General features: G+C 43.1%; 1 protein-coding gene across 1 annotated transcript in view; it reads left to right on the top strand.

Annotated features, from left to right (window-relative positions):
* The first annotated feature begins 2,822 nt into the window (after window positions 1-2,822).
* The window catches only part of SLC7A8 (solute carrier family 7 member 8), a 47,757-nt gene continuing 25,231 nt past the window's right edge, over window positions 2,823-25,348 (top strand). Inside the window, exons 1-3 of the mRNA XM_026007530.2 lie at window positions 2,823-3,981; window positions 19,006-19,210; window positions 20,121-20,272. Coding sequence (XP_025863315.1) covers window positions 3,831-3,981; window positions 19,006-19,210; window positions 20,121-20,272 — 508 coding nt within the window. The 5' untranslated portion in view covers window positions 2,823-3,830. The remainder of the gene's footprint in view (window positions 3,982-19,005; window positions 19,211-20,120; window positions 20,273-25,348) is intronic.

Here is a 25,348-nt window from a genome sequence, read left to right as displayed (position 1 = left end):
GATTTGGGTCCTCTCTTTGCGATCCCAGACTTCATAGCTCTGTTAGAAAGAACAAGAAGAAAGGGTTTGTCTATAGGGTCCAGGAGGAAAAAAAAAAAGAAAGAAAAACAGAAAGAATGGTGTAATGACCTTTGTGTTCTACTCCTCGCACTAACAGATACTTCTTAGCTATTGTTTCAAAAAGGGAACATGGGAACATGACTGTTTTTGTTCACTATACACAAGTAGCATGTTCCTCTGCCATATCTTTCTTTGTGCAGTAGGTGTCAGCCTCATACAGCCTTTCCCTTGTTAAGTTCATATTCATTAAAAAAAAAAAAATGACCCTCTTACCCACCCTTTCCTGGCTAAAAGAATCACTTTCTTCCACGTTAAGTGTGCAAATCAACAATAAACAGTCACCCAGATACTGGAAACAGAGCTGTACTAAAGCAGTTGGGAAATGGCCAAACTGGGGACTGTGTGAAGGGTTGACAAATGTTGGAGGGGAGGGCAGATTAAGTCCTGTGGGTTTCACGGAACAGATGTTAAGTTTTGGTATCAAGGTGGCTCTCTAAAAGGCACAGTTATGACACCAACTCAGATGTGGACATGGCCCTGATCAAAGGCTTTCTGTTTCCCTCAGGCGAAAAAGTTGAGGTTTCAGCAATTAGCTATAGTGTCCTTGGGAAAATCTCTCTGTGTAAACTATTGACATCCCGCTTGCCCAGAAATAGATTGTCTTGTCTTTGGCCTCAGGTAACATGCTTCTCTGAGGCTCAACTTCTTAATCTTCATAATAAGAAAAAGTAACTACCCTGTCTACCCAAAGTATTTTATAAAGAAGAAAAAAACCTGAGCTATTGTGCATAAAACAGTTTGTAGACTCTAAAACACTATTTAAATGTGGAAAGCAGGACAAAAGATATATAGGCAAATGTTGAATAGAGTTATAAGTATAAAACAATTCAGTGCTCAAAATTTCAATAAGAAACTTCAGTTAATCATTTCTATAGATTTTTTACCAGCATATTACACTGAGACTTTTTTACTCTCTGTGTTCAATGTTAGTCATGTAGAATTTTGACACACCTAGGGTTTATTTCACAAAAAAGATTCCAACCTGAAGAGAGCCATATAATATGAATAAATAGTCCTGTTGAAAGAGGGAAGAGTCCTTAGTACTAAGTATTTTAGTGATATGCTTAGTACCACTTCACCCCAAGAATGTATTTGATCCCATAACTCTCCTTAATTTCTTCAATCATAAATTCAGCTGGCTAAAGCTTACCATTCTGTGGTTGATTTGCACATTCATGTTTTATCTCATATTAAATCTGTATTTAAATTGGAAATATAAATATTATGGAAAGAACTCCTATTTGAGAAGGAGAAAGATTATTTGTTTTGTACCTTGAGCGGAAGTCTTCAAATCATATTGTTTAAAATGAATCCATCAAATTTTTCCTCAATGCTTTGTCCTTCAGGAAAGGCCAGAGGCAATTTAAAATTGCCATGACTCCTCCCCTCCCATGGAGTTCTGTGCTATATATTTCCTTATTTGTCTGTTCTTTTCATTAAAAATCCTATTTATTTATTTATTTATTTATTTATTTATTTTGCTGAGGCTTTCAATTTGCTGTATCTTGAAGAAGAGATTGAACTCCCAACCTTTGAAACTTCTTAATACTTGCTGAGTGTTAAGGGGCAAAGTGGAAATACTGTGGATTGGACTTTATCTTATTTGGAAAGTCTTTGCTACAATAGCTCAACCATCCCTACTTTAAGCAATTAAGTATTTATTTTCCTTAAAATCTGAAGTCTTTTGGAACATTATCCCAAAAGTGAGGCCAAATTTCTGTACTTACTGGTCAGTGTGGGGACCTTTATTTTTTCAGACTCACTTTAATTTTTTTTTTTTTTTTAATTCATGATAGACATAGAGAGAGAGAGAGAGGCAGAGACACAGGCAGAGGGAGAAGCAGGCTCCATGCCGGGAGCCTGACACGGCCTGACACGGGACTCGATCCTGGGACTCCAGGATAGTGCCCTGGGCCAAAGGCAGGCGCTAAACCGCTGCAGGGATCCCCTCAGACTCACTTAAAAATCAAATGCTTTTGCATAATTTATTTAATATAGATTCAAAGTAATTTTATTTTGGGTTTATAGAGTGATCTGCTCTATTGCTTCTTGCTGCTTTTTCAAAGTACTTTACAATTATAATAGATATCATTGCTCTCACCATAAGGCAGCAGTTCCTGGGTGAAATTCTTCAGGGACGCCAAGACACAGTATCAATATGGTAATAAGTTGGCCATCTCTTAACACCAGCAATCTGCTTTATGATCAGAAAGGTGCTGAAAGCTCCCCACTTCTTCCCCAGGCTGTCTCTCAAGTAATCTATCAATGCAAAATAAGTTGGAAGTTGTGAAAGTTTCCATTCTACCAGATTTTGTATCATTCTTTCCTGGGTCCAGGGTGGGAGTCATTTTTGTCCTGTTTTAGCTAACCTAAGTAAGAGCTGTGAACAGCAAGTCTACCACCTCTTCCTGGGGATTGTTTCACCTATGCTCTTCACAGCTCACAATTATACTAAATGAACCTCTTCTCCATTATTCTTAATTCTTTCCATTCCCCACCCCACCCCCAAGCATTTCCTACTTTCAGAAACTTGAAGACAAGGTCCTTATAACCTTCTCTCCTGTATCCTCAAATGATCCGGACATAAATATTTTAGCACAGTCGCCAGTGTATTTCTGATGGCATTTAAGTGTCTGCACAACCAGTCTCTTATTTATAAAGCTCACAAATGCTGTGTGACCTGTAACGCTATACCAGCTAATGAACTCTCCCAGAACAGTTGACATGGAAGGATTTTACTTCCACTTCTCACAAGGAGAAAAATGGAGCATGAGAGACGATTACAAAGCAGAATATTTTAATCCATCTTCTCGGTGATCTATGGGGGCTGTGTGCTAATATTTAAATTGAAGAGGAGGGAGGAGAGGACAGAGGATGGAGAGACCGTGGAGGTGGGGGCGGAGCTAGCTCGGCACATAAAACCCCATGCTAAAAGGGAAGCACGATCGTGTGTGCCAGAGTCACTCTCCCATAACCTAGAGAGATGGGGCAGTCTGTGCCGTGAGGTCGGAGCTCAGAGGAAAGAAAACAAGAACAGGAAAACAAACAAGACATAAGAGGACATCTGGAAAAAGCAGAAGACAGAAGACAGGGAGGGGAAAACAAACCCACAGCAGGTGGAAACAAGATCTAGAGCAAACCGGTCTGGTCCACAGTTGTTTTTCTGGAAGAGAAGAAAGTACCGGAGGATTGCCTTTTTTTTTTTTTTTTTTTTTCCTTTCAGTTAATGAAAACTCTTATCTTCATCGTAAAAGAAAGGTCTAAGGGGAGGTAAAGACAATCTTTGTTTCCTTAGAGGCAGAGCTGAGTGAAACCCAGACTATATCTTTGAAGCGTCTAAAATAAGCCATTGCCTGGTACACATTGCAGAGCCATCCTGGTCTCTGAAGATCTACATCCCCTTCAGGAAAATTCCAGCCGGAGTAGCTGGTACAGTTCTATTTTTATATTCAAATATCTGTGTCTCTTTTCGTCCCTTTTAACAACCCTTCTGTTGTTCGTCAGCACAAGTGACAAGAAAGTGTCAATACGGAATAGGAATATTTTTGGTTTTCTCTTTTATCTGCCTGAGTCTTTTTCAAGAGGGTAGGAGTGGTCCTTATTTCAGAAAAGGACATTTCAATTTGAAAGACAGTCTCTTAAAATATATTTGCACCCACAAGTATTTAGAAAGGGAGATACCTTTTGGAGGTGAAAACCCTGTGAGAAAGATGGAAAAAGGAGCCAGGCACCGAAACAACGCTGAAAAGAACCATCCAGGTGGGAGCGAGTTGGAGGCCAGCCAGGAGACTGGTTCCACAGGGGGCGGAGTAGCCCTGAAGAAAGAGATTGGATTGGTCAGTGCTTGTGGTATCATTGTAGGTGAGTCCAATTCCTTTTTCTACCCACCACTCTTTCCCTTCTCTGGTGGTCCTCTTGTGGAATCTTAGCCCTTCAAAAGTGCTATTTTTGCTTCCTACTTCCTTAGAAAAGGATTGTCATTCACCTGTGCTGCAACCCATCCCCCCCACACACATTTGAGGGGTCTAGGAATCTGTGTTTGTCATCCATCTCTTCCTCCAAACTAGGCTGAGCAGTTCTGTACAGTGTTCATAGAATGAAGCAATAGGGCTCACACACCTGGCTGATGGTCAACAAGCCTGGGAGCTTGTTGAAAATACAGGTCTCCTGGCTCCACACTTGAAAGTTCTGATTCCATTGACTTACAGTGGGGCTAGGGAACCGGAATTTCCAGCAAGCTTTCATGTAGCCATCTCTTTAGCAGACTGTGAACGGGCTTTTGAGACCTACTTAGATATTCTGTTGTTTTACATCCTGAGAAACTGTGGGCCTAAGGGATGTGTAATAATGAAAATAGCTACAAGAGCAGTGATAACGCCTTACCCTTCTGTAGCTTTTTCATCTTATCCAGCACTCCCGCTCTGTAGATGTGACAGGGCTGTTGTTCCCATTTCACAGAAGAGGAAATAAACCATAGAAGAAAAGGAGAGATTAGATGGATTATGCCTCTTCGTAAATGTAGTTTGCAATTTCTTTGGTTCCCTAGAGAGTCCACTGATCTCTTAACATTCATAGAAGACCTTATGAGGCTCTCAAAGGGAAATAGGAGTAACTAGAAGGACTAGAATGTGGAGTCAAGGGGAAACTGATGGATAAAATGTGTCCCAGCTGGAAGACTTTGAAGCTGGGGGGCCTGAGTTTCCCTAAGAGTGCCAGTGCAAGCCACTCCAATCCCCTAACCACAGTCTGCTAGGCAGAGGATCCCAAATATGGTTCCATCTCTAGACAATACATCTTCCTCTTTCCAGAGAGGCCCTGGAGATGAATGAGCAATAGCTCATTACTGTCCTTAATTCAGAGGGTGAGCGTTTCTTTTGCTGTTTTTGATAGAGGGCTTTACCCTCTGCCCAGCGAAAGGGGCATGGGTAGGTCAGGCCAGGTATGTTTGTGTCATCTCTCCAAAGTTCCTTTTGAAGGCTTATTGTGTCCTGTTGCCCACGAATCAGTGTCTCTGGATGAGCCCATGTCATATGCAGCAGCACAGAGGCATTTTGTCACCTGAGCAATAGTGACACTGGAGAACACCCTTGAAATCAAATAAAATCAGTACAGTATTCAGATAATCCTCTTCACCTCTACACCCAGACTTCAGTGATCATGTTATATCTGCTCTGTTTTCAAAATGGAATCCCATTTTATCTAATTCTCTGAGTCTGGGAAATTTTCCAGGCATCTACAGTTATAAGAAAGGTAATGTTACTTTTAAAATTACAGTCATGATCTGAATCTCTTACTACCTTTTCTTTGCTTCTCCTTTATCTCAATTGCTCTAAAAAATGAAATCAGCAAAGTATTCGATATGTATAGCACATGCCAATTTAAGGTCTATAAATAGCCCAGAGCCTGTTACCTCTTTCACCAGTTTGACTGATAGGATTAAGCATTTTCCTCCCTTTGGGAAGGTTCTGATTCATACCTAGATGTACACACCCACATGCACACAAGCACAATTAAACCTCCTTCCTGCCTCAGCCTTGCTCACCCACTTCTGTATATGCTCAGGTATTCAAGGTAGAGGATATTTTCATATATACCAAGGTTGTTCTTGTCTCTTTCTTCAATAGCTTAATAAATATTGAAGAAATACAATCTCTTGGGTGAATGTTACTACTGATTTTTTACAACCTTACAGATTGCGCTTCAGTGTGAGAATAGTCCCAATATTCCCATTGATGTTACAATGACAAAAATAATAATTCTGTGGTGAAGAGAGATCCCAAATAGGTGATTTCAGAGAAAGCAGGATGTTTTTTCAAACCATGAGAATCTTTGCAGTGTTAGTTAATAGGCACTATTCTACCTCCATTTAAGCTAGAGTGAGACAGAGTTCCCCTTTAGGACGATATGGGGGCAAAATCCTTTCTGCTTTTCCTCCTGCACAGTTGTTGACTTGCAGATGTACTGAGCAGCTGCTTTGTCCTCTTCTAGTGGAGTTTCTGAGTAGATGATAATGATTCAAGTCTTTTCAAGACCAACTGCAAAAATAGAAATGGCATTTTCCATGCAGAATTCAGTGATCTTCCAACACTGTGGAAGAGAGAAAATTAGAAGGCAAAAAGAGAAAGGAAATTTCCTAAGTAGGTCAGGTGATACAGTATGGGAAAATAGCATTTGCCTCAAATCTATCTATCTCATACCCAACTGACTTAGGGGAATAAGTTAAACTATGTGTTTCATACAAGCTCATAAAACTTCATTGACAATCATCGATGATCTAAATTAGTAATAACAGAATGGCAGGTGTTAGGGAATATAGAATGAACTAATAGAAACTCATGCACCAGAGTTACCTATAATCTGATTGGGGAGATGAGATTCATATACATTAAACAAAGAACATTAAAAATTAAAATGATATGTTTGAGTTGTGTAGGAGCTGAATGAGGGCAAAGTTAGGTGAATGGTAGGAAGTGTAAGAAGAGAGTTGTCACCCAGCACTGGATTAAGAAATATATTGAAGGATATGGGGAAAGATGGAATGGAGAAGATGATTCTAGGAGATTTCATAGGTAAAAGAATAACAACTAAACAGTTAATCCCTTGAGAAAAAAAATATCTTCTACATCTTTGAATCTGTGGTGCTTAGCCTGACATGAAACAATCACTCAAATGATTATTGTACTTAATTGGCTCTTGGACAAAAATTTGAATATGGTAGTAATAAGAAGTGTTTACCTGAAGGACTATTGGGAACTTGGCTTGAAGAATCAGCCTGGACAAGTAGGTTGAGCTGTTTTTTTGTTTTGTTTTGTTTTGTTTTTGTTTTTAAGTAAGATTTACACTCAAATGGGGCTTGAACTCACAATCCTGAGATCAAAAGTTGCATGCTCCACTGACTGAGCTAGCCAAGAATTCCAGGCCATTTTAATTTTTTAACATCATCTTTGCCCTAATCTAACCAGATTATTGCTCTCTGTGTACTTGGCTAAGGGAATCTATTGGCAGCAAATGAACTCAGATTTCCCCATGAATGTGCAGTCCCTCCAAAATCCAAAGTGAGTGTGATGGAATGGCAAAATTTATCTATCAATGATACCCAAGCTACTATTAAGAGCTATCATTATTTTTTTAAGATTTTATTTTTTAAGCTATCTTTCACTTAATGTGGGGTTCAAACCTACAACCTTGAGATCAAGAGTTACACACTTGGGACTCCTGGGTGGCTCAGTGGTTGAGCATCTGCCTTTGGCTCAGGGCATGATCCCAGGATCTGGGACCGAGTCCCATATCAGGCTCCCTGCATGAAGCTTGCTTCTCCCTCTGCCTGTGTCTCTGCTTCTCTGTGTGTGGTGTCTCATGAATAAATAAATAAAATCTTTAAAAAAATAAAAAAGAGTTACATGCTCCACTGACTGAGCCAACCAGGTGCCCCAATGTTATTAAGCACTTATTATTATAGGCCAGAAACTTGTACAATTACCCAACATCAGTATCCTATTTATCCCTCACAATACCCTTCTTGGGAGGCACTTCTTATCCCTTTCTCCAAATAAGAAAATAGAGGTTCAGAGGGATAAGCAACTTGTTGACATTTGCCCACCTAAAAAGTTATTGAAGGCGAGATTCAAACCTGGAGCTTGTCTGAGTCCTGAACTGAGCTTTTTCTATGTTTACGTCCTAAAAGGATGCTTTCGTTTAGACCCTGGGCAGAGGTCCTTGTTTTTTATAGATGAAGCAGTTAGTGGTGTGTTCATAGCAAAGGAGTGTCCCAGTGTAAAGGGGAGCTAAGCAATCAGCTGGAGATAGAAGGTTACATTCCTGGTACAATTGCAGTAAGACTTGGGGCAGGGGCAGCCTGAGGTGGTGTTGGCTCAGCTGCTATAGGGTCTGACCAGCATAGACTATACTCCTATTAACTCTCTCACATGCCCACCTTTCCTCTTAGGACCAGAGTTCTCCCCAGCCATGGTCGAGGTACCCACAGAGTTTCTGGCTATTTAGATCACTTTATACCAATAACGTATTTAGGTACATACCCAGAATCTAGGTCTGATGGCACCAGGCCAGCTGCAGAGCCTAAAGAAAAAATATTCATATTATGTCAGACCATTTTGTTTTTAGCACAATATATGTTTATGAATGGACATGGTATACTTGCTGCAGAGCAATACTGAATGCAGGTCTAGCTGTTAGACCACTCTTTCCCACTAACAGGATTAAAAAAAAAAAAAAAAAAAGCCAGCCTAGCTGGCTCAGTGAGTGGAGCATGTGACTCTTGATCTCAGGGTTGTGGGTATAGTGGGTAAGCCCCACTGGATATAGAGATTCCTTAAAAATAAAATCTTCAAAACAATAAGATAAATACAATAAAATAGTATTTATTGAGCTCTAAATGCCAGTTCCTGTGCTATGAACTTTTTATGTATATTACCTTATTTAATCCTGACCACTCCCATGGAAGTAGACATCATAATTATCTCTATTTTTATACATGGGGAACTGAGTCACAGAGCTGGTAGGTAATTTGCCCATGGTCACACAACTGATCACTGAGATGGTCTAACTCCAGAGCCAAAGCTCTTAGCCATTCCTAATCTCTAATCGGCAACTGAGACAGAAAGGAATAAAGCCAGTGTGTATTGTGTGGTGGGGGTTTAGACCAGGGAGGACCATACCCCTACTATCAGAGTCAGGAAAGACCTTGAATGTCTGATATTGAAGGGTTGGGGGGAAAACTTTTTTTTAAAAAAGAGTATTTGTCAACAAAGAAGTGGGTATCTGTGACCATACTACAATGGCATTGGGCTGATTTGGAAATTTTTCAAGTTCAGAAGATTTTCAAACCCATGTGTTTTCCACCACTTCAGAAGATTTTACATTTTAGTCTCTAGTATGATGTATTAGCTTTCTTTTCTTTTCTTTTTTTCTTTTTTTTTTTTTTTTTTTTTTTTTGTATTAGCTTTCTAATCCCCAAAATGTCTACTGGATATTAACCAGAGGATGGAGTGTGGCAATTGCTTCTTGAGTTTGTACTTCAACTTTTTTCAAAAACATGGAGGGATTAGGATTTGGTTCATTCAAGATAAAAACATGTTTAAAACTCATTGTTCTCAGAGAAAACTCTGAGACAGAAGCCAAGTAGGAGGCTTGTCAAAACAAACACATCTTGGTGAACAGAGAAAGGCTATACCCAGCAGTGCAATCTTAATAAGTAGCTACCATTTCCTGAGCACTGCTATGCACTGGTAGTAGTACCTGATCAGTGCTTTATAAATATTCTCTTCTAATTTCATGCAATTAGTACCGTTATAGAAAGGAAAGGTTTGAATGAACAAGAGGTCAATGATAGAGCCAGGATTTCCCTTAGGTCATTGAACTCTGAAGCCACTGGGCTTAACCAAAGTGCTCCACAGCATGTAGCTCCAGGCAGCTGGGGACAGGGATCTTGTTGCATGCTTCCTGCCTCCAGGAACCATGGAGCTCAAGGAGCAATCTGGTTGAGCCAGCTACTAGCAGAGCTATAATATGTTCTCCCCAAGAGCAGAGTTATGCAGATTGAGTGACTAGCAGACTCTTGGGGTTGGAGGAAGAAAATATAACCCAGCAGGTAAAAACTGTGTCGAAGAAACAGAACCAAATAGCTCATCTTATTTAGAAAAACAACAACAACAACAATTACCCTGTACCTGGATCAAATGACCTTCTTGGAGAGAAGCATATATATAGCATATATATATGGCAGCATATATATAGCTTTTCTGAATTAAACCAGCTTATTAAAGTGGCGTGGAGGTATGGGGCATACAGATTGGGGCTTCTCAAATTGCCTGGCTACTAAGGTTTTCTTTCCTCTGAGGGTTAATCCAGATCATAGCTACCTCATAAAGAAAAGCCTCAAGCATTCGTTGGTCTTATTTTGTTGTTTATGTTTGGGGTGATGCAGAGGTGTCAAAAAAGCCGGCATGAACAAATAATCCAATAATATATTCTGAACCACCAAAAACAGCAACCACTCAGAAGCCCAGGGAGTAGGAACTGTTCCCTTCCAATTTTTAACTCCTGGCTGAGCATAGCATACAGAGCAAGAAAGACTATGCCTTGCTCCCTCCTAGAACATGCCTACAGAGGAACATACCCACCCCAGTCCCTTCTCCCTGGAAATCTGGAAATGGCAAACTGCAGGCTATTCCCTGGGACAGAGATGGGAGCTGCTGATCCAGGATCTGAGACTAGTCCATATTTTAACATTCAACAAACACTTACTCAGCACCTTATATGCTAGGCCCCATGCTGAGCACTGGCTGAATTTTATTTCTAAGAAACAAAAAGTGTCCCTCAGGCCTATTTTAAGCTATTTTATTTATAGAATGAATGAAGTTTGAGCTGAAAAGCTTTATCAATTACATCTCATCCTTCATCCTTTGTCACAGTCACAAGTATTCCCATTGGTTTGCTACCTACTTTAAATAACCTCAGCATGAGCAGCGACGTCACTTCTGCGGTGAGGGTTTCAAAGTATGCCGGAGGATGTTCCAGGCAATCTCACACAGTGCTTCATCCTGTGAAGGTGGATTACCCAGAGAGAGTAGTGGTACACTTGCTGCAGAATTATCAATGTACTTTTCTCATCTGTATATAGATTTTAAATATATCTGTGAAATGCATAAATGCTTTAGCTGTTTCTTTAGAGTACAGTTCTGCATAGAGTATTTAGTAAGTACCTGATACAGGCAGATCAAGTTGCCTTAGGGATAAAGCAGCTTTTGTTAACAGGCCCTGAAGCTAGAGTAAAAGGCATAGGACTTTTTCCATGATTTGTATCACTGTGTCATTGAAAGGGAGGAAGCATCAATGATATAGGGGAAGAGGAGGGTCTTTGGAGGTAGTCTTAGGTATGCAAACTGCTTGTCTATTTATAAGCTTTGTAACCTGCAACAAGTTAATAATCACTTTACTTCCCTGTAAGTGGAAATTTTTTGTGCAGTATTAAAATAAAGCTGGTATCACCTGGTATATATTCAATAAATATTAGTTTCCTTCTCTCCTTGAATTCCTCCTTCTCCACCACCCTCACTTCCCTCCCACCTCCAATTCCCTGACATATACTCACTAATTCTGGTTCAGAATTAGATTGGGAGACACCCGGGTGGCTCATTTGGTAGAGTGTCTGCCTCTGGCTCGGGTCATGATCCCAGGGTCCTAAGACAGAGCCCCACATTGGGCTCCCTGCTCAGTGGGGATCCTGTTTCTCCCTCTCCCTCTGACCTTCCCTCTGCTTGCACTCTTTCTCTCTTCTGTCAAATAAATAAAAAAAAAAAAAAGAAAGAAAGAAAAGAAATTTAGATTGGACCGGTTGAGCCGATGAGAAGAACTGGCCAATTCAATACAAACCTGCCCTGCTTATCAGCCAGCCAGCGCTTTCCCCTTCCTCTCTGCTGATTTGAGTTTTCTTACTCATCAGCATCCATCTTATACTTCCCCTCTTCCAGGAAGCTTGTTGTGAGTGGCCCATGCCAGTGACCTTTCCATTCTTGATATCTTGTCATATAGGACAGTTGTTGTCAGCTCCGTGTCCACTTACATGTCCTCACTTCACACAATTCCTTGAGGGCAGGGACTGAGTCTTACTCATTTTCACATCCCCAAGTATTCAGCCTGGCACGTGGCAAGTGCTTAGAAAGTTTTGTTGAATAAGAGCAGCCAGTTAAAAACACATAATCCAGGGGATCCCTGGGTGGCGCAGCGGTTTGGCGCCTGCCTTTGGCGCAGGGCGCGATCCTGGAGACCCGGGATTGAATCCCACGTCGGGCTCCCGGAGCATGGAGCCTGCTTCTCCCTCTGCCTGTGTCTCTGCCTCTCTCTCTCTGTGACTCTCATAAATAAATAAAAATTTAAAAAAAAAAATTAAAAAAAAAAAACAACACATAATCCACTGGAGACGTTTGACAATGTGAATATACTTAATGCCACTGAACTGTATTCTTAAAAATGGTTAAGATGGTAAATTTAATGTTATATGTTTTTCACCATAATAAAAAAATTAGCTTAAAAATGAGTTCTCGGGGTATCTGGGTGGTGCAGTTGGATAAGCGTCCAACTCTTGATTTTGGCTTAGGTCATGATCTCAGGGTCATGGCATCAAGCCATGCATCACATCAGGCTCAGTGGGAAGTCTGCTTGGGATTCCCTCCCTCTTCTTCTCCCTCTGCCCCTCCCTCCACTAGTGTTCTCTCTCTCTCTAAAATAAATAAATCTTTTAAAAAATGAGTTATTCTCATGAACAGTAAATTTTTGTGCTTGGCTTAAAAAAAAATCCAAGTTCCAATCTAAAAGGGATTTTAAGATTAACCAGATGAGGTTGGAACAGTGTTTCTCAATGTCAGTGCTGTTACCATATAGGCCAGATAACTTCATTATCGTGGGGGGCTGTCACATGTTTTGAAGGATGTTTAGCATCAGCCCTGGCCTCTACCCACTAGATGCCAGTAGTACCCCCTTCTCCAGTTTTAACAATCAAGAATGTCTCCAGTCATTGCCAACTGTCCCCTGGGCCTGGGGAAAATGGTACAAAATTGCTCCTGCTTGAGAACCACTGAGACAGACAAAACCTGTCTCTGTTGGTGCCTGGTTCCCCAACAAGACAGGGAAATGCTGGAAGCCAGATGTGAATCCTTACTGGGCATATGTGAGGACCCAGCACTCACAGCCCCTCAGGCCAGGATGCCTGCCTTTCCGGGGCTGGTGGGTGGTAGTTGGCTCCATCTATTTCACTAAAAGACCATGTGTGAACAAGTGCTTCCCAATTACTTTTTAAAACAAGCATGTACAGAGTGGGTGCTCAATAAATACTTTTTAAGATGCAATTACCTGCTGGCCGCCCACCTGCAGCATCTAAAAATTATACCTAGACAAGCAGACAAATGACTCAGAATGTTTCATGGTCCTGGCTCTGCAGTGCTGTATTGGAGCCAAGCCTCCAAAGCAAGCCAGTTGGATTATTTTAGAGATGGACTCTATCTAACCTTACTGCTGTAAATCCTAGCAACTCCTTATATTTGCTAGCATTTCACAGATTAGAAAGTGCTCCCACACGTAATGTGACCTTCCTTGATCCCCACAACAACCCTGTGAGGTCATAGGGGCAGGAACGATTATTCCATTCAGCAGGTGAAGAAAAGGACTGTCAGAAAAATTCAGGTTACACGGCCTGTGAGTGGCAAAGCAAGGAATCAGTGGCTCCCCTAACTCGGAGCCTAGTGTCCTTTTCACTTTTTAGTAAGGAATCCAAAACAACAGAGTCCTGCAGTGCCTTCCATGTCTCTATTCTGCTGGAGATGGCAACTCCACAGGGCTTGTGTCAGAGTCTTAACCTGCTGTCACCCTGATGTAGTTTAAAATTTTTATTTTTTTTATTTTATTTTTTAATATTTTTTATGTAATAAAAAGTAAAAGTCCTTGTCCAACCATCCTTGTGGGGCATCTGTCTGTCTGTCTCTCTCTCACACAGGTCACTTCAAGTTAATGGGGAAGAAAAAAACAGGGGGCCCAAGTCTGAGGTTATAAATAATAGAAAATAAAAGATCTTCCATCTCCAGCAGGGGATAGATGAGAGGATGGGAGGGCAAGATGGGGTGGGGACCGGCAGGGGCAGAGCAGGAACCCCCCCACCCCCGCTGGACCCTGGCCCTGCTCACTTGAGGCCCCTCCCCTTCAAGGTGCTTGGCAGGAATTCCCCAGCTCCCCCAGGGGAAAGGGGGGTTGGGAGGCTGCTTAGGGGTCCTGCACAGTCCTGATGGGAAAATATATACAGGGTAAGAAGCATAGCGAGATTCCTACCATGAGGATCAAAGCCCCCAACATACCAGACCTGCTTCCATGCTTCCCCAGGTCCTGAAAATCCTGAGATCTTCTTAGCCACTTCAAGGAAGAAGCATAAAGTTCACCTTGGCTTTCTCTAAACATCATCCCTAGGAGAAGCTCTGACTAGACTCCAAGACTAGCATGAGTTGTTATTAAGGAAGGACAAAATTCTTTGTATCTGAGGGCCCGTTGGGCATTAGAAGTCTGTAAATCTATGCCCTAGAAAATTCTTTGATGCCTACAGCATTCTAGTGTGGACAGGCCTGGATGTGAGTAAGGCCTTAATAGGAGTCACATTAGTATTGGCCCACATGTAGGGAAGTCAGTGGTTATTCATGGCAAATGGATTTTCTTAATTCCAACATTTTTCTAGTGAAGACTTGCCCACTGTTACAACTTGGCCCCTTTTTAATGGAGTGGTTTGCTTGGCTCTTCTTTGGCAGAAGAAGCCAAGCCAGGCCTCATTGTCCAGGCATCTTAGGACCCTTTCTTACCAAAGAAGATCTGTATGATAAGATGATTATTTTTCTGATTGGGATGGATGAAAAGCAGGATTCAGACCTTGGCTACCAGATGGATGGGCATCTCATTTTTGAATGGTTTTATAAACAAGGAGTCTAAGAGGAAAACAGTCTAGAGAAACATCTCCACAGTAATCAGCTTTCTTCCAACCTCTCATCAAGAAAGGTTCATAGTCAAGATAGACAAGTCCTTTCACAGTTCTCCTTTTTTCAAAGCCATTCCAGAAAAACCTCATTTGGACAGGGACCAAGTGTAAAAGTCCTGCAATTAAAACCTCTGTTGTGCAATTTCTAGAGGAGAGACCATGCGGAGGAGTGGAGGAAACCCAGGCTGGAAGTCCAAGGACTTGGCCCCTAGTCCAGGCCTTGCTGCCTATGCAATATGTGACCGGTCAAGTCTCCTCACCTCTCTAAAGCTCAGTCTTAGCAAAGGTAAATAGAAATGAAAGTACCCACCCTGTGCACCTAAGAAAGTAGTTCTGAGAATCAAATAAAGTAACAGATGTGACCACTTTGTAAATCACCATTGAAGGTGGTGCAGTAGAAGGAAAGAATCAGATCTGTGTTCTAGTTTCTTAATAAGCATTTTCTCTTAATAAGCATTCCTTAATAAGCATCATCTTAGTAAAACTGACTATTCCCTGGGAAAAGCTTGAGGCTACAACAGAAAATATAGGCTCTAATCCAGTTACTACTAACTTACTCTGTAGTTTAGGTAAATAACTACCTCTCTTGGTCTCAGTTTGTTCATCCATAAAATAGGGATAGTAATATCTCCCTCATTTTTTTCCCATTTGGAAAATAGGAATAGTAATTGCCCTACTTTCTTACCCTATATATTGGAGATGGTAGGGGCACCTGGGCAGCTTAGTCAGTTAAGTGTGTGATTTTGGCTCAGGTGATCTCAGGGTCCTGGGATCGAGCCCTGAATTGGGCTCCTTGCTCCCTGGGGAGTCTGCTTGTCCCTCTGCTCCGCCTCCCCACTCCCTCCTCCCTGCTCATACTCTTTCTCTGTCTCTCTCTCTCTCTCTCAAATAAATAAAATCTTGGGGAAAAAATGGAGATGGTAATATTAGCCAGATCACTCTCTCCAGCAGTGAAATAAATGGGGTGCTTTATTTATTTGCCTACAATACATCCTTGACATACTTCACTGGATTTGGAGTTTCCAAAGAAGCACATATATTGCTCTGTGGAGGAAAGTTCTAGATGGATGTCTGACATCATTCATTTAGTAAACATTTATGGAGTGTCTACTTTGTGACACTTTACAGGTGAAGGGAAGCAACAGAGCCCCCGCTGTCACGAAGCCTATAGTCAAGTGGAAGACAGAAATATTAATCAAATAATCACACTAAGATTGTAGATAGTAGGCATTACTTTTGAGTAAATGTAATGTGAATGTTCTTTCAGTTATGTGTGACATTCCTCCCCCTGCAGAAGCTCCAGAGGCTGTGAAGGTGGAGGAAATGTTATCTGATTCTGGTTTTCTAGGTAGTGGCTTCCTAGAATCAGAGAGAAACATTCCTCTCCTTCCTGTTCTCTAGCACTCTGTTTTGGCTAGCATAATTCTTTTTTTTTTTTTTTTCTGTTAGCTTTTAGCTTTGTAATTTTATTTTGGTCAAAATTAAGATTGCAGGGCGAGGGGTAGAATCCAGTTTTTATAACATGAAGACTCTTGCCCCAGTGCCAACCTGAGGTTACAACCCTCACCATCACTCCAGCAGCTCCATGGAAGGACATGTTTATAGAAGAATAGGGGGAGGCAGTAAGTGATTGGACCCTGCGAATGGCTGTCAGTGTTGCACATCCCGTTTTCCAGTGGCTGCCTCCACCTGGAATGAGGAAAGAAGCACGCACTCTGAAAATGCCAGAACAAAAGCTGGAGAACAAAAGTGCTTACTGATCCCCACTGTGCTCTTTGTTTTCCAAGAATCCTTAGTGGGACACTGACACTGACAGGATCTCTTAATAACATTCACCCCTACTTCCTCCCTGTGACAGCCGTTCCTGGCCCTGAGAAACACCTAGCTGTTCCCTCACCACCTTCCTTTTCAGGACCTTGCAGACCAAAGACAAACCTTGTTTTTCTCCTATTGATTGTTTTTCTAATCTCTTGAACTAGTTTTATAACTCTAGGTGTGTTACTGTCTTCACAGCTGGCTTTTAAATGCACTACAAATTACTCTTCTGATAAATTCCTGCTAGACAAGGAGTTTACGGACACCTTTCAGCACTGTCAGCAATCTAGTCTCCAGTTCTCAGCTTCCGGCACTTAGTGTTTTCCAGGGGACAGCTGCACGTTTCATTTGGCAGGTTAAAGGTCACTTGCCAGGGTAATTGTGTCCTGAGTCCTGGCATACTCCCACAAGGCCTCCTAGTCTCCACTAGCCCAACCTCCATGCAAAGGACATATGCAGACTGGTAGAGGAGGGGGTTGCTTAAAGATGTCCTCTTGTTTCGATCATAGGACTTTAAATAAATGTACGAAAAAAAGGAAAAGCCTTTAAGAACTGGTGGGGCCCAGAAACTCATTTTTCTATCTCTTTTTGCCTGGTATATAGATCACACAGTTGAACATGAGGGATTGTTTCTTCTTTTAGCTTCATCTCTATATGCAGCCCAGTTTTGTTGGGATAGACTATCCGCCTAGGAAGAAGACAAGTTTGAGACAAAGGTGCTTCCTTTCCAGCTCCATCCAGCCTCAGATCTTGTATATATGGTTGCTGCTCTTCCACCTGCCTAGGCCCCCTCCCTCTCCCATTCACAATCTCATCCTACAATTTTTCAGTGTGAAAAGCATATTCTGTATCCCAGAGGAATAAAATGTATTGCTTTTAGGATGTGAAAATTCTCTTCTTGTCCCCTTTGACCAAAATAACCAGATGCATGGCCTGGGATTAAAAACTGAATTTTGATTTAGAAGTGAAAGTTTCAGGACTGGACTGAGGTTGAGTTATGGTTAAGATCTGAAGGTCTGGGCAGCCCAGGTGGCTCAGCGGTTTAGCGCCGCCTTCAGCCCAGGGTGTAATCCTGGAAATCCGGGATCAAGTCCCACGTCAGGCTCCCTGCATGGAGCTTGCTTTGCTTCTCCCTCTGCCTCTCCCTCTCTCTCTCTCTCTCTCTCTCTCTGTGTGTGTGTCTTATGAATAAATAAGTAAAATCTTAAAAAAAGAAAAAAAAAGATCTGAAAGTTCTTTTTGAAAACTTTTCATTTTTGAAAGTTGAGCATAAAATCCTATACTCTGCATCTTGTTCAGCCCAGACCTGGTTCCAGACCCTTTAAGAGAGTCAGTAGAAATTTGAGATGTACTCAGAACACTGTTAAACCAAGCTGGCCTCATAATACTCCAGTTCTGCACTTCTACCTGGATCCACTTAGTCTCTGCCTCTTCCCTCAGACCTTTAGTAGTGCAGCTGGATGGGGCTCAAGGAGAGAGCTTTCAGAGCACCTGTGCAGTGCACCTTGACGACCACCTTGAATCATAAGAAGTAGAGGAAAGCTTGGGAAGGAGTATGTCAGGAGCTGCCCCTACCCTCTTACTCCTCCCCTGCCCAACACACTTCCAGTAGCCAACCTTCAGTCCTTGCTGCCAGCCTCACCTCTCAGGAGAAAGCCAGTCTCTTGCACACGGAAGGAGAAATAGATTAGTGGAGAGCGCGCTGGATTAAGCATCAGGAGACCAAATTTTGGATCCAATTTTATCCATCAGTAGCCATGGAATTTGGAAAAGGCACTTGACCCCTCTGTGTCTTAGCTTCTTTGTAAAATAGAGAGAGAAATACATGTTCTTCCTCCTCTTCCTGTACTTCATAAGGTTGTTGTGAGGGTCACATGAAACAGTGGAGGGGGATGACCTTTAAAAGATACAACACTGAACCTTTGCACTTCTACAAACCACTTTGTAGGACTAGGACTGTTTTTATAGGGTTATTTCATGTTCCTCACCAAGAGGGAGCTGACATGTCTTGGGTGAAAGCCAACCTCCAGGAGTGCTGTCGACACTCATAGGTCTTAAAAAATCCCAGTCATGGGATATGACCACAATCTGTCCAAAACATATTGTCTTTAGGCTCATTTTTGAAGCTTTCTACCCTGCAGAGTATCTCTGAGAACAGCCTGCTTTTCCAGTCCTGCCATTTCCAGTTAGTCTTATGACCTTTGTTACCTCGGGTGGACCACGGTACAACCCTATAAGAGGGTTTTGAGGTTCAATACCCAAGCCACCACTTACTACCATGTGGACTTGGGCAATGCACTTGGTATCACTAAGACTTAGTTTCCTCTTCTGTAAAATGGTAGAAATGATATCTGACTCTGTAAAGGTGTCCTGAGGACTAAAGGAGACATGTAAATTATTACTAGACACACCTGCCTAAAGGGATTTACGCATTCCAAAGGCATTTTAGAATCAAACCAGAGATGAGACGACTCCCACAAATGCCAGTCCTGCCAATTGTGCTGACTTCCTGTCTCCCTTGGCAACCTTGATACTTCATGCAGGGAACATCATTGGCTCTGGAATCTTCGTCTCGCCGAAAGGTGTGCTGGAGAATGCTGGCTCTGTAGGCCTCGCCCTCATTGTCTGGATTGTGACTGGTCTCATCACAGCTGTGGGAGCCCTGTGCTATGCTGAACTTGGGGTCACCATCCCCAAATCTGGAGGTGACTACTCCTACGTCAAGGACATCTTTGGAGGACTGGCTGGGTAAGAGGATCTGTAGAGGCTTGGGTGGTCTAGAAACCGAGGCCAGTGGTTTCCAGTATGCCAAGGAGAGCTACAGAAGAGGATTCCTCTTTTGCCTCCCTGTCATGGTTGCTAGTGTAGCTCTGTGTCCCCTTGATTCTCCTGAGGGTGATGGAAGAACCAGGTTGTAGTCTTGACCTCTCTGTTGATCTCAGTGGGCAAGATTCAAGGGGTGACGGCAAACAGAACTTTCTGACAACTCTGACCATAAGTTTTCAGGGAAAGCACCTCACAAAACAAAGCCCTCTTCTCTTGACAAATTAGAGTGGCTACCTGAGAAACAGGGTACCCTCGTCTCACATGACCAAAGATGATACCTCCCTGCAGAGCCAGGCCCTGATCTTGAATTTCCTCAGCCTCTGCAGCCCTGCTACTGGGGAGCTGAACTCTCAGCAAGGCGCCAAGGATGTGGAGGGCACTTACCCCTCACCACCCCACTCTGGGCTGCACCTGGCAGTTGCTTAAGCAGCCACACCCTAAGCATGTTCTGGCTATCAAAATTCTGGGGTTTCCAATTTTATTTTCCACTGCTGGATGTGAGGGGCCAGAGAATAGAGAAAAGATGGTCAAAGAAGAGAGGAGAGAGAAGGAATGCCAAGACGTGTGTTCATACTAGTAAACACTTAGCTCCTCATCATCACACCACTTTGTCATTGCAGACAGCCAGCTGTCTTGTTGAGCAAGGGCTGGGCTTCTCAGCATTCCAGAAACAAAAAAGAAACATACCCCTTTCTCCCACCCACCTCTCCTAACGCTGCCCAGTGACATGCCCAGGCTTCCCCCAATGACTTGTGAATCCTTGCAGTGCAGTTGGTGGGGGTAAGGGTCTCTGCAGCTGTCTTGAGTCAAGTTCTGTCCTGTTCCCCTTCAGGTTCCTGAGGCTATGGATTGCGGTGCTGGTGATCTACCCCACCAACCAGGCTGTTATCGCTCTCACCTTCTCCAACTATGTGCTGCAGCCGCTCTTCCCCACCTGCTTCCCCCCCGAGTCTGGCCTTCGACTCCTGGCTGCCATCTGCTTATGTAAGTGCCATCTGGGCCTTGTTCTCAGGATAGACTTCTTTGGCCACATGTCTCCAATTCTCCTTCCTCTCCCTCTTTCTTTCCTTCCCTCCTTTATTTTTTCCCCATTACTTTTCCTACATGGGTGCTTTGGATGAATTGATTCTGCATGTAATCAGATGGTGTTGAAAAAAAGAAGAAACGTGGGTAGCAGCTCAGAGGCACAGTAATTTTCACCAGCAAGGCTCTTTACATCATACACAGCACTTTCATCTATATTATCTGATCTGAGCCTCATGACAAATCCATGAGGTAAGCAGGGCCAGTATTATCACTTTCCTAGAGCAGATAAGGAAAGGAGCCAGGCAAGTGACATACCCAAGGTGGCATGCCCTGAGTGGAGCCCAGGTCTCCTGATCCCTTCACTATGTACACCGTATACTGTGCTGGAGGCTCCCTGCTGCACACAGGGAGATTTTTATGGCTTCATCCACCTCTACCTCAACCTGCCAGCTCACACATCTTAAAACTCTATGGGAGGAGAGTGTAAAGTCGGGAGTTGGGAGAAAATAAATGCATTGTTCGTGGTCCCCGCCCCCTTGATACATTTGTTGCCTAACTGGGGAGAAAAGCCATATAGACATGGTGAGGATTCAATTGCAATAAAAATTCAGAGAAGGGAGAAAGATGTCTGTGAGCTGGGATAGGTTAGAGATTTGTTGTAGAGAAGGTCTGCAACCCATATTTTTAGGAATTCTCAGGAATCTCAATGGATTGGGGTATTTTTATATCTTTTAACCAAAAACTGATTTTTTTAAAGATTTAATTTATTTGATAAAGAGAGAGCATGAATGTGAGCAGAAGGAAGGGCAGAGAGAGTGTGGGAGACAAGCAGACTCCCTGCTGAGTGGGGAGACCAAACAGGGCTGGATCCCAGGACCCTGAGATCATGATCTGAGCCAAAATCAAGAGTCAGACACTTAACCAACTGAGCCACCCAGGTGCTCCCCACAAAACTAATTTCTTTTTTTTTTTTTTTTTTTTTTGATGATACCTTTTCTTTTTTTAATTTTTTTTTTTTTAATTTATTTATGATAGTCACACAGAGAGAGAGAGAGAGGCAGAGACACAGGCAGAGGGAGAAGCAGGCTCCATGCACCGGGAGCCCGACGCGGGACTCGATCCCGGGTCTCCAGGATCGCGCCCTGGGCCAAAGGCAGGCGCCAAACCGCTGCGCCACCCAGGGATCCCTCACAAAACTAATTTCTAAAGTAAATATTTGGATTTTTTTCAAAGGGTCCATTTTTGGAGTTAACATGATCCCTGCCTTACCATACCTTTCAACACACATACACTTAGCTGAGACCAGTGACCATTCAGGTCACAGCCTTTCCTAGGTCTTGACACTTTCCTTCTGTCATGCTGGTGGGAAAGGGAGGGAGGGGTCACCCCAAAGCCTCTCACAGGGCAGTCAGCTGGATCCAATGAGTAGTCTCCTTGGCAAGTGTGCCCTCTTTGGCAGTGGTATTCAGCTCTGGGATAGCCCCCTACCATCCAGGCAAGTGGTACTATAGGGTCAAGAGACTTGTTTGGGCTGTATTCCTTGTGCTTAGTCAGGCCTGTTTATGGCCCTTAAGGCAAAGGAATGGGGGCTCCAGAACCAGGTTGCCTGAGGCTGTATCCCTGCACAGCTCTCTAATTGTGCCAAGTGCTTGGCCAAATTCTGTATCCCACCTTACTGTGAGATGGGGGTTGTAACCCTGCCTGCACAGGAGGTCATGGTTGCAAGGGTTGCATGAGATAACACATGTTCTTAGCACAGGGTCACATAGTCACTGAGGGTGGTCACTGAGTGTAGTCACTCAGTCCTTCCTTGCTAGCTGGATCCAGATGTGGGAGGGAGCGGTGGCAGGGAGGAGCGTGGGAATGCAGGAAGAGTCTCTGTTTCTGCCATCAGTCAGGTTAGTGAGGGTGGGAAGGAGCACCCCATAAGTGCTGGCCACTGCTATTTCAGTGTCTCGTGCACGAAGACTCGGCTTCCTTTTTCCTGCTGATACTGCTGAAGTGTCAGACAAGAGGCCACCCTTAGTCTCCAATGGGAAATTGAGAACCCTAAGACTTGTCACTAAGAAGAGAAACCAGGCCATAGGGTAGAGTTCCTAGGCAGCTGACCTACAGCTTCCTTTGTCTTTCCCCTAATCTGCCAAGGGTAGGTGACCCCTTGTGCAAAGACTCTACACTAAAATAGCCTCATAGATGTCCCTTCAGGCCAGACAGGAGATGAGGACTGCTACTGCCTATAGCCCAGCTCCAGAAAGACAGGTTGTATGCTGTCCCCTCTGCAGCCCATCCCTCACCTAGACAATCCTAGCACCAAGAGAAGGAGGAATTTAGAAACTCTGATGACAAAATAACAAAGTCCTCTCCTCTCTCAATTCCTGCCATCGAAGTTCAATAAAGCTTATCTGGTTTGTCCTCTACCTCCTAAATAGAACTGCAAGGAGATTATCTCAAACTTAACATTGGTCAATCTTGTCCTCCAGAGAGAGGAATTTTTCAGTGTCCTTGAGATAGGTATTCAAGTACTTTTTGACCTTCATGAGCAGAAAACCATTCTTAAACCCAAACTTATTTATCCTCATTCCTTTTAGAGGAGATGGGAAACAGCTCCTCACCTCAGTCCAAGTGCTACCCCCTTCCTCCCAGATATGAAGGCCATGTGGAACCCATAACCCCTCTCCCTACCGAGGTATTCATGTGGATGTAGCCACACACTCACACTTTCTCATCCAAACACTCCCAGCTATTCAAGTCTATGCCAATAAAGGTTCTGTTTTCTGGTTTGTTGAATACTTTTTTTTTTTAATTTTTATTTATTTATGATAGAGAGAGAGAGAGAGGCAGAGACATAGGCAGAGGGAGAAACAGGCTCCATGCACGGGGAGCCGACGTGGGATTCGATCCCGGGTCTCCAGGATCACGCCCTGGGCCAAAGGCAGGCGCCAAACCACTGCACCACCCAGGGATCCCATTTTTTTTTTAAACATACTTTTACAGGCCCCTCAAATCATCTCTTAAGTTATCAAATGAAATAGGAGCCAAACAGTCAGGAAGGCTTGATGGGTGCTACTTTCCCTAAATGCTTTCATCTTAGCAGGTGCCAGGCCAGCCGGCTATGTGAAAATAGGCCTGGTGTTCTTTGGCAGTAGAGCCAAGAGTGGCCCAGTCTAGGTATATTTTTGAGAGAATCACTGGAGAGCTTGGGCTCTTCTGAATGTATTTGAACAAGAAGCTCTGCTTTCTGCTGTGTCATTTGGGCATGCAGATGAAAAGCTCCACCCACTGTAGGACGAGAGTTTTTGAGGGAAAGGCCACCATCTGCAGGGGTTACTGGTGTGTCATGGAGGGAGCTAGAAGTCAGGGTAAGGATCCCAGCAAGGAGAAGCCCTGTGGCAAAACCCCTGGCTGGAGTTGGCTGTGGGAGGGAGGAGTGAGGTCAAGTCTGGTTCTGCGGTAGGGCCAGAGTATATTGTATGAAAAATGGTGGTGGGACAGCCAGATGGGGCTGGAGAGGTGGGGAGAACCTGCTGGAACTGGCTTGCCTGCAAGGAGCCTTGGGGGGAGGGAGAAGGAACTGCAGATTTGGATCTGCTTATGCAACTGCAGCTGCCACTTTGAGTTATTCTATTATGTAGGTCAAAGCTGATTATTCACTGCTGAGTCAGCAGAATATCCCTAGCTACCAAGCAGTAAAAAAAAGACCATATTTTACATTTTAATTAAATAAAAAGCTTTCTCCCTTCTCCAGAGCATGCATATTAGTGGGAGGAGGAACTTAGGAAAGAGTAATACGAGGTGTTGAAACTTGGTTTAAAGTGGTTTGGGTGCCTTCTGTGATTTGCTTGGAAAATTTCTCTTTTCACTACTTTGCAAATAAAGGACTATCTTTTCTCTCTCTCAATCTCTCTATATATACATATATATATATATATATATATGTATATATATACACACACATATAGGGAGAGAGAGAGAGAGATTGAGAGAGAGAATCGACTGTGAAAACTTCCCCTTATCTTCACCCCTCTCCTCTGCCCAGGAGCCTTGCTAGCAGTGGACAGGTATCCTTCCAGTTCTTTTTTTTTTTTCTTTTAAGATTTTATTTATTTATTCATGAGAGACACAGAGAGGCAGAGACACAGGCAGAGGGAGAAGCAGGCTTCATGCAGGGAGCCTGACGTGGGACTTGATCCGGGGTCTCCAGGATCATGCCCTGGGCTGAAGGCAGCGCTAAACCGCTGAGCCACTCAGGCTGCCCCCAGTTCTAAGTAAAATACATCTCTCCGCGTGTGTCTGGGCATATAGACATATATATTGCTAGATTATTTCTGCAGCTTGCTATTTTACCACTTAGCTATCTCTTTTGGCTATTTCCTGAGTCTCTGGCTATAAACAAAGTGGTCCCAGTGACACTGAAGGAGCATCAGGTGTTCTGGGGGTCCCCCATGTGTGCTTCTTGCTTCCTTACTCTGGGTTTTCCTTCAGGATCTGTTTGTCTCCCTGTCCTTGGGACTGGGCCCCTTCCACTCAGGCAACTCCTGGCCTCCTTCCTCTTCTTGGGGGCTGGGGTCATGTCCAGGATCTGAAGTAGAATTTTTTTTCTTCTCATTCAAGTCTCCTCTTCCCCCTGAATACCTGTACTACAGAAGTTCCTTCTCATTTCTCTCCCTGAGGGAACAAGAGTGCCCTGCATGCATTTCACAAGTCAAAAACAAAACAACAACCAAAAAAAACCCTAAAAACAAAAAACAAAAAAACCTGCTTCTTATCTTGCTTTCTATCTTTCTACTGAGATTCCTAAGAGGCTGGTTTTTTAGGGCTTCAGATTTCTCCTTCTCTTCTTCCTCTTCCTCTTCTTTTTTCTTCTCCTCCTTTTTCTCCTGCTTCTCCTTCTTTTCTTCTCCCTCGAGCAACTTAGAAGAGAAAGGACTTTATTGTACATATAACTTTTAACCCTGAATTGCTTTCCAATTCCTCTGTGGTAAGTTCCTAGGTCCTTGATGCAGAATGCTATGATCGATAAACCTGTGTGTTGTT

This window comes from Vulpes vulpes, chromosome 6 (genome assembly GCF_048418805.1).
Source record: "Vulpes vulpes isolate BD-2025 chromosome 6, VulVul3, whole genome shotgun sequence".
Taxonomy (NCBI): Eukaryota; Metazoa; Chordata; class Mammalia; order Carnivora; family Canidae; genus Vulpes; species Vulpes vulpes.
Note: the sequence above shows the minus strand (reverse complement) of the source record. Positions and strands in the feature narration are given on the sequence as shown.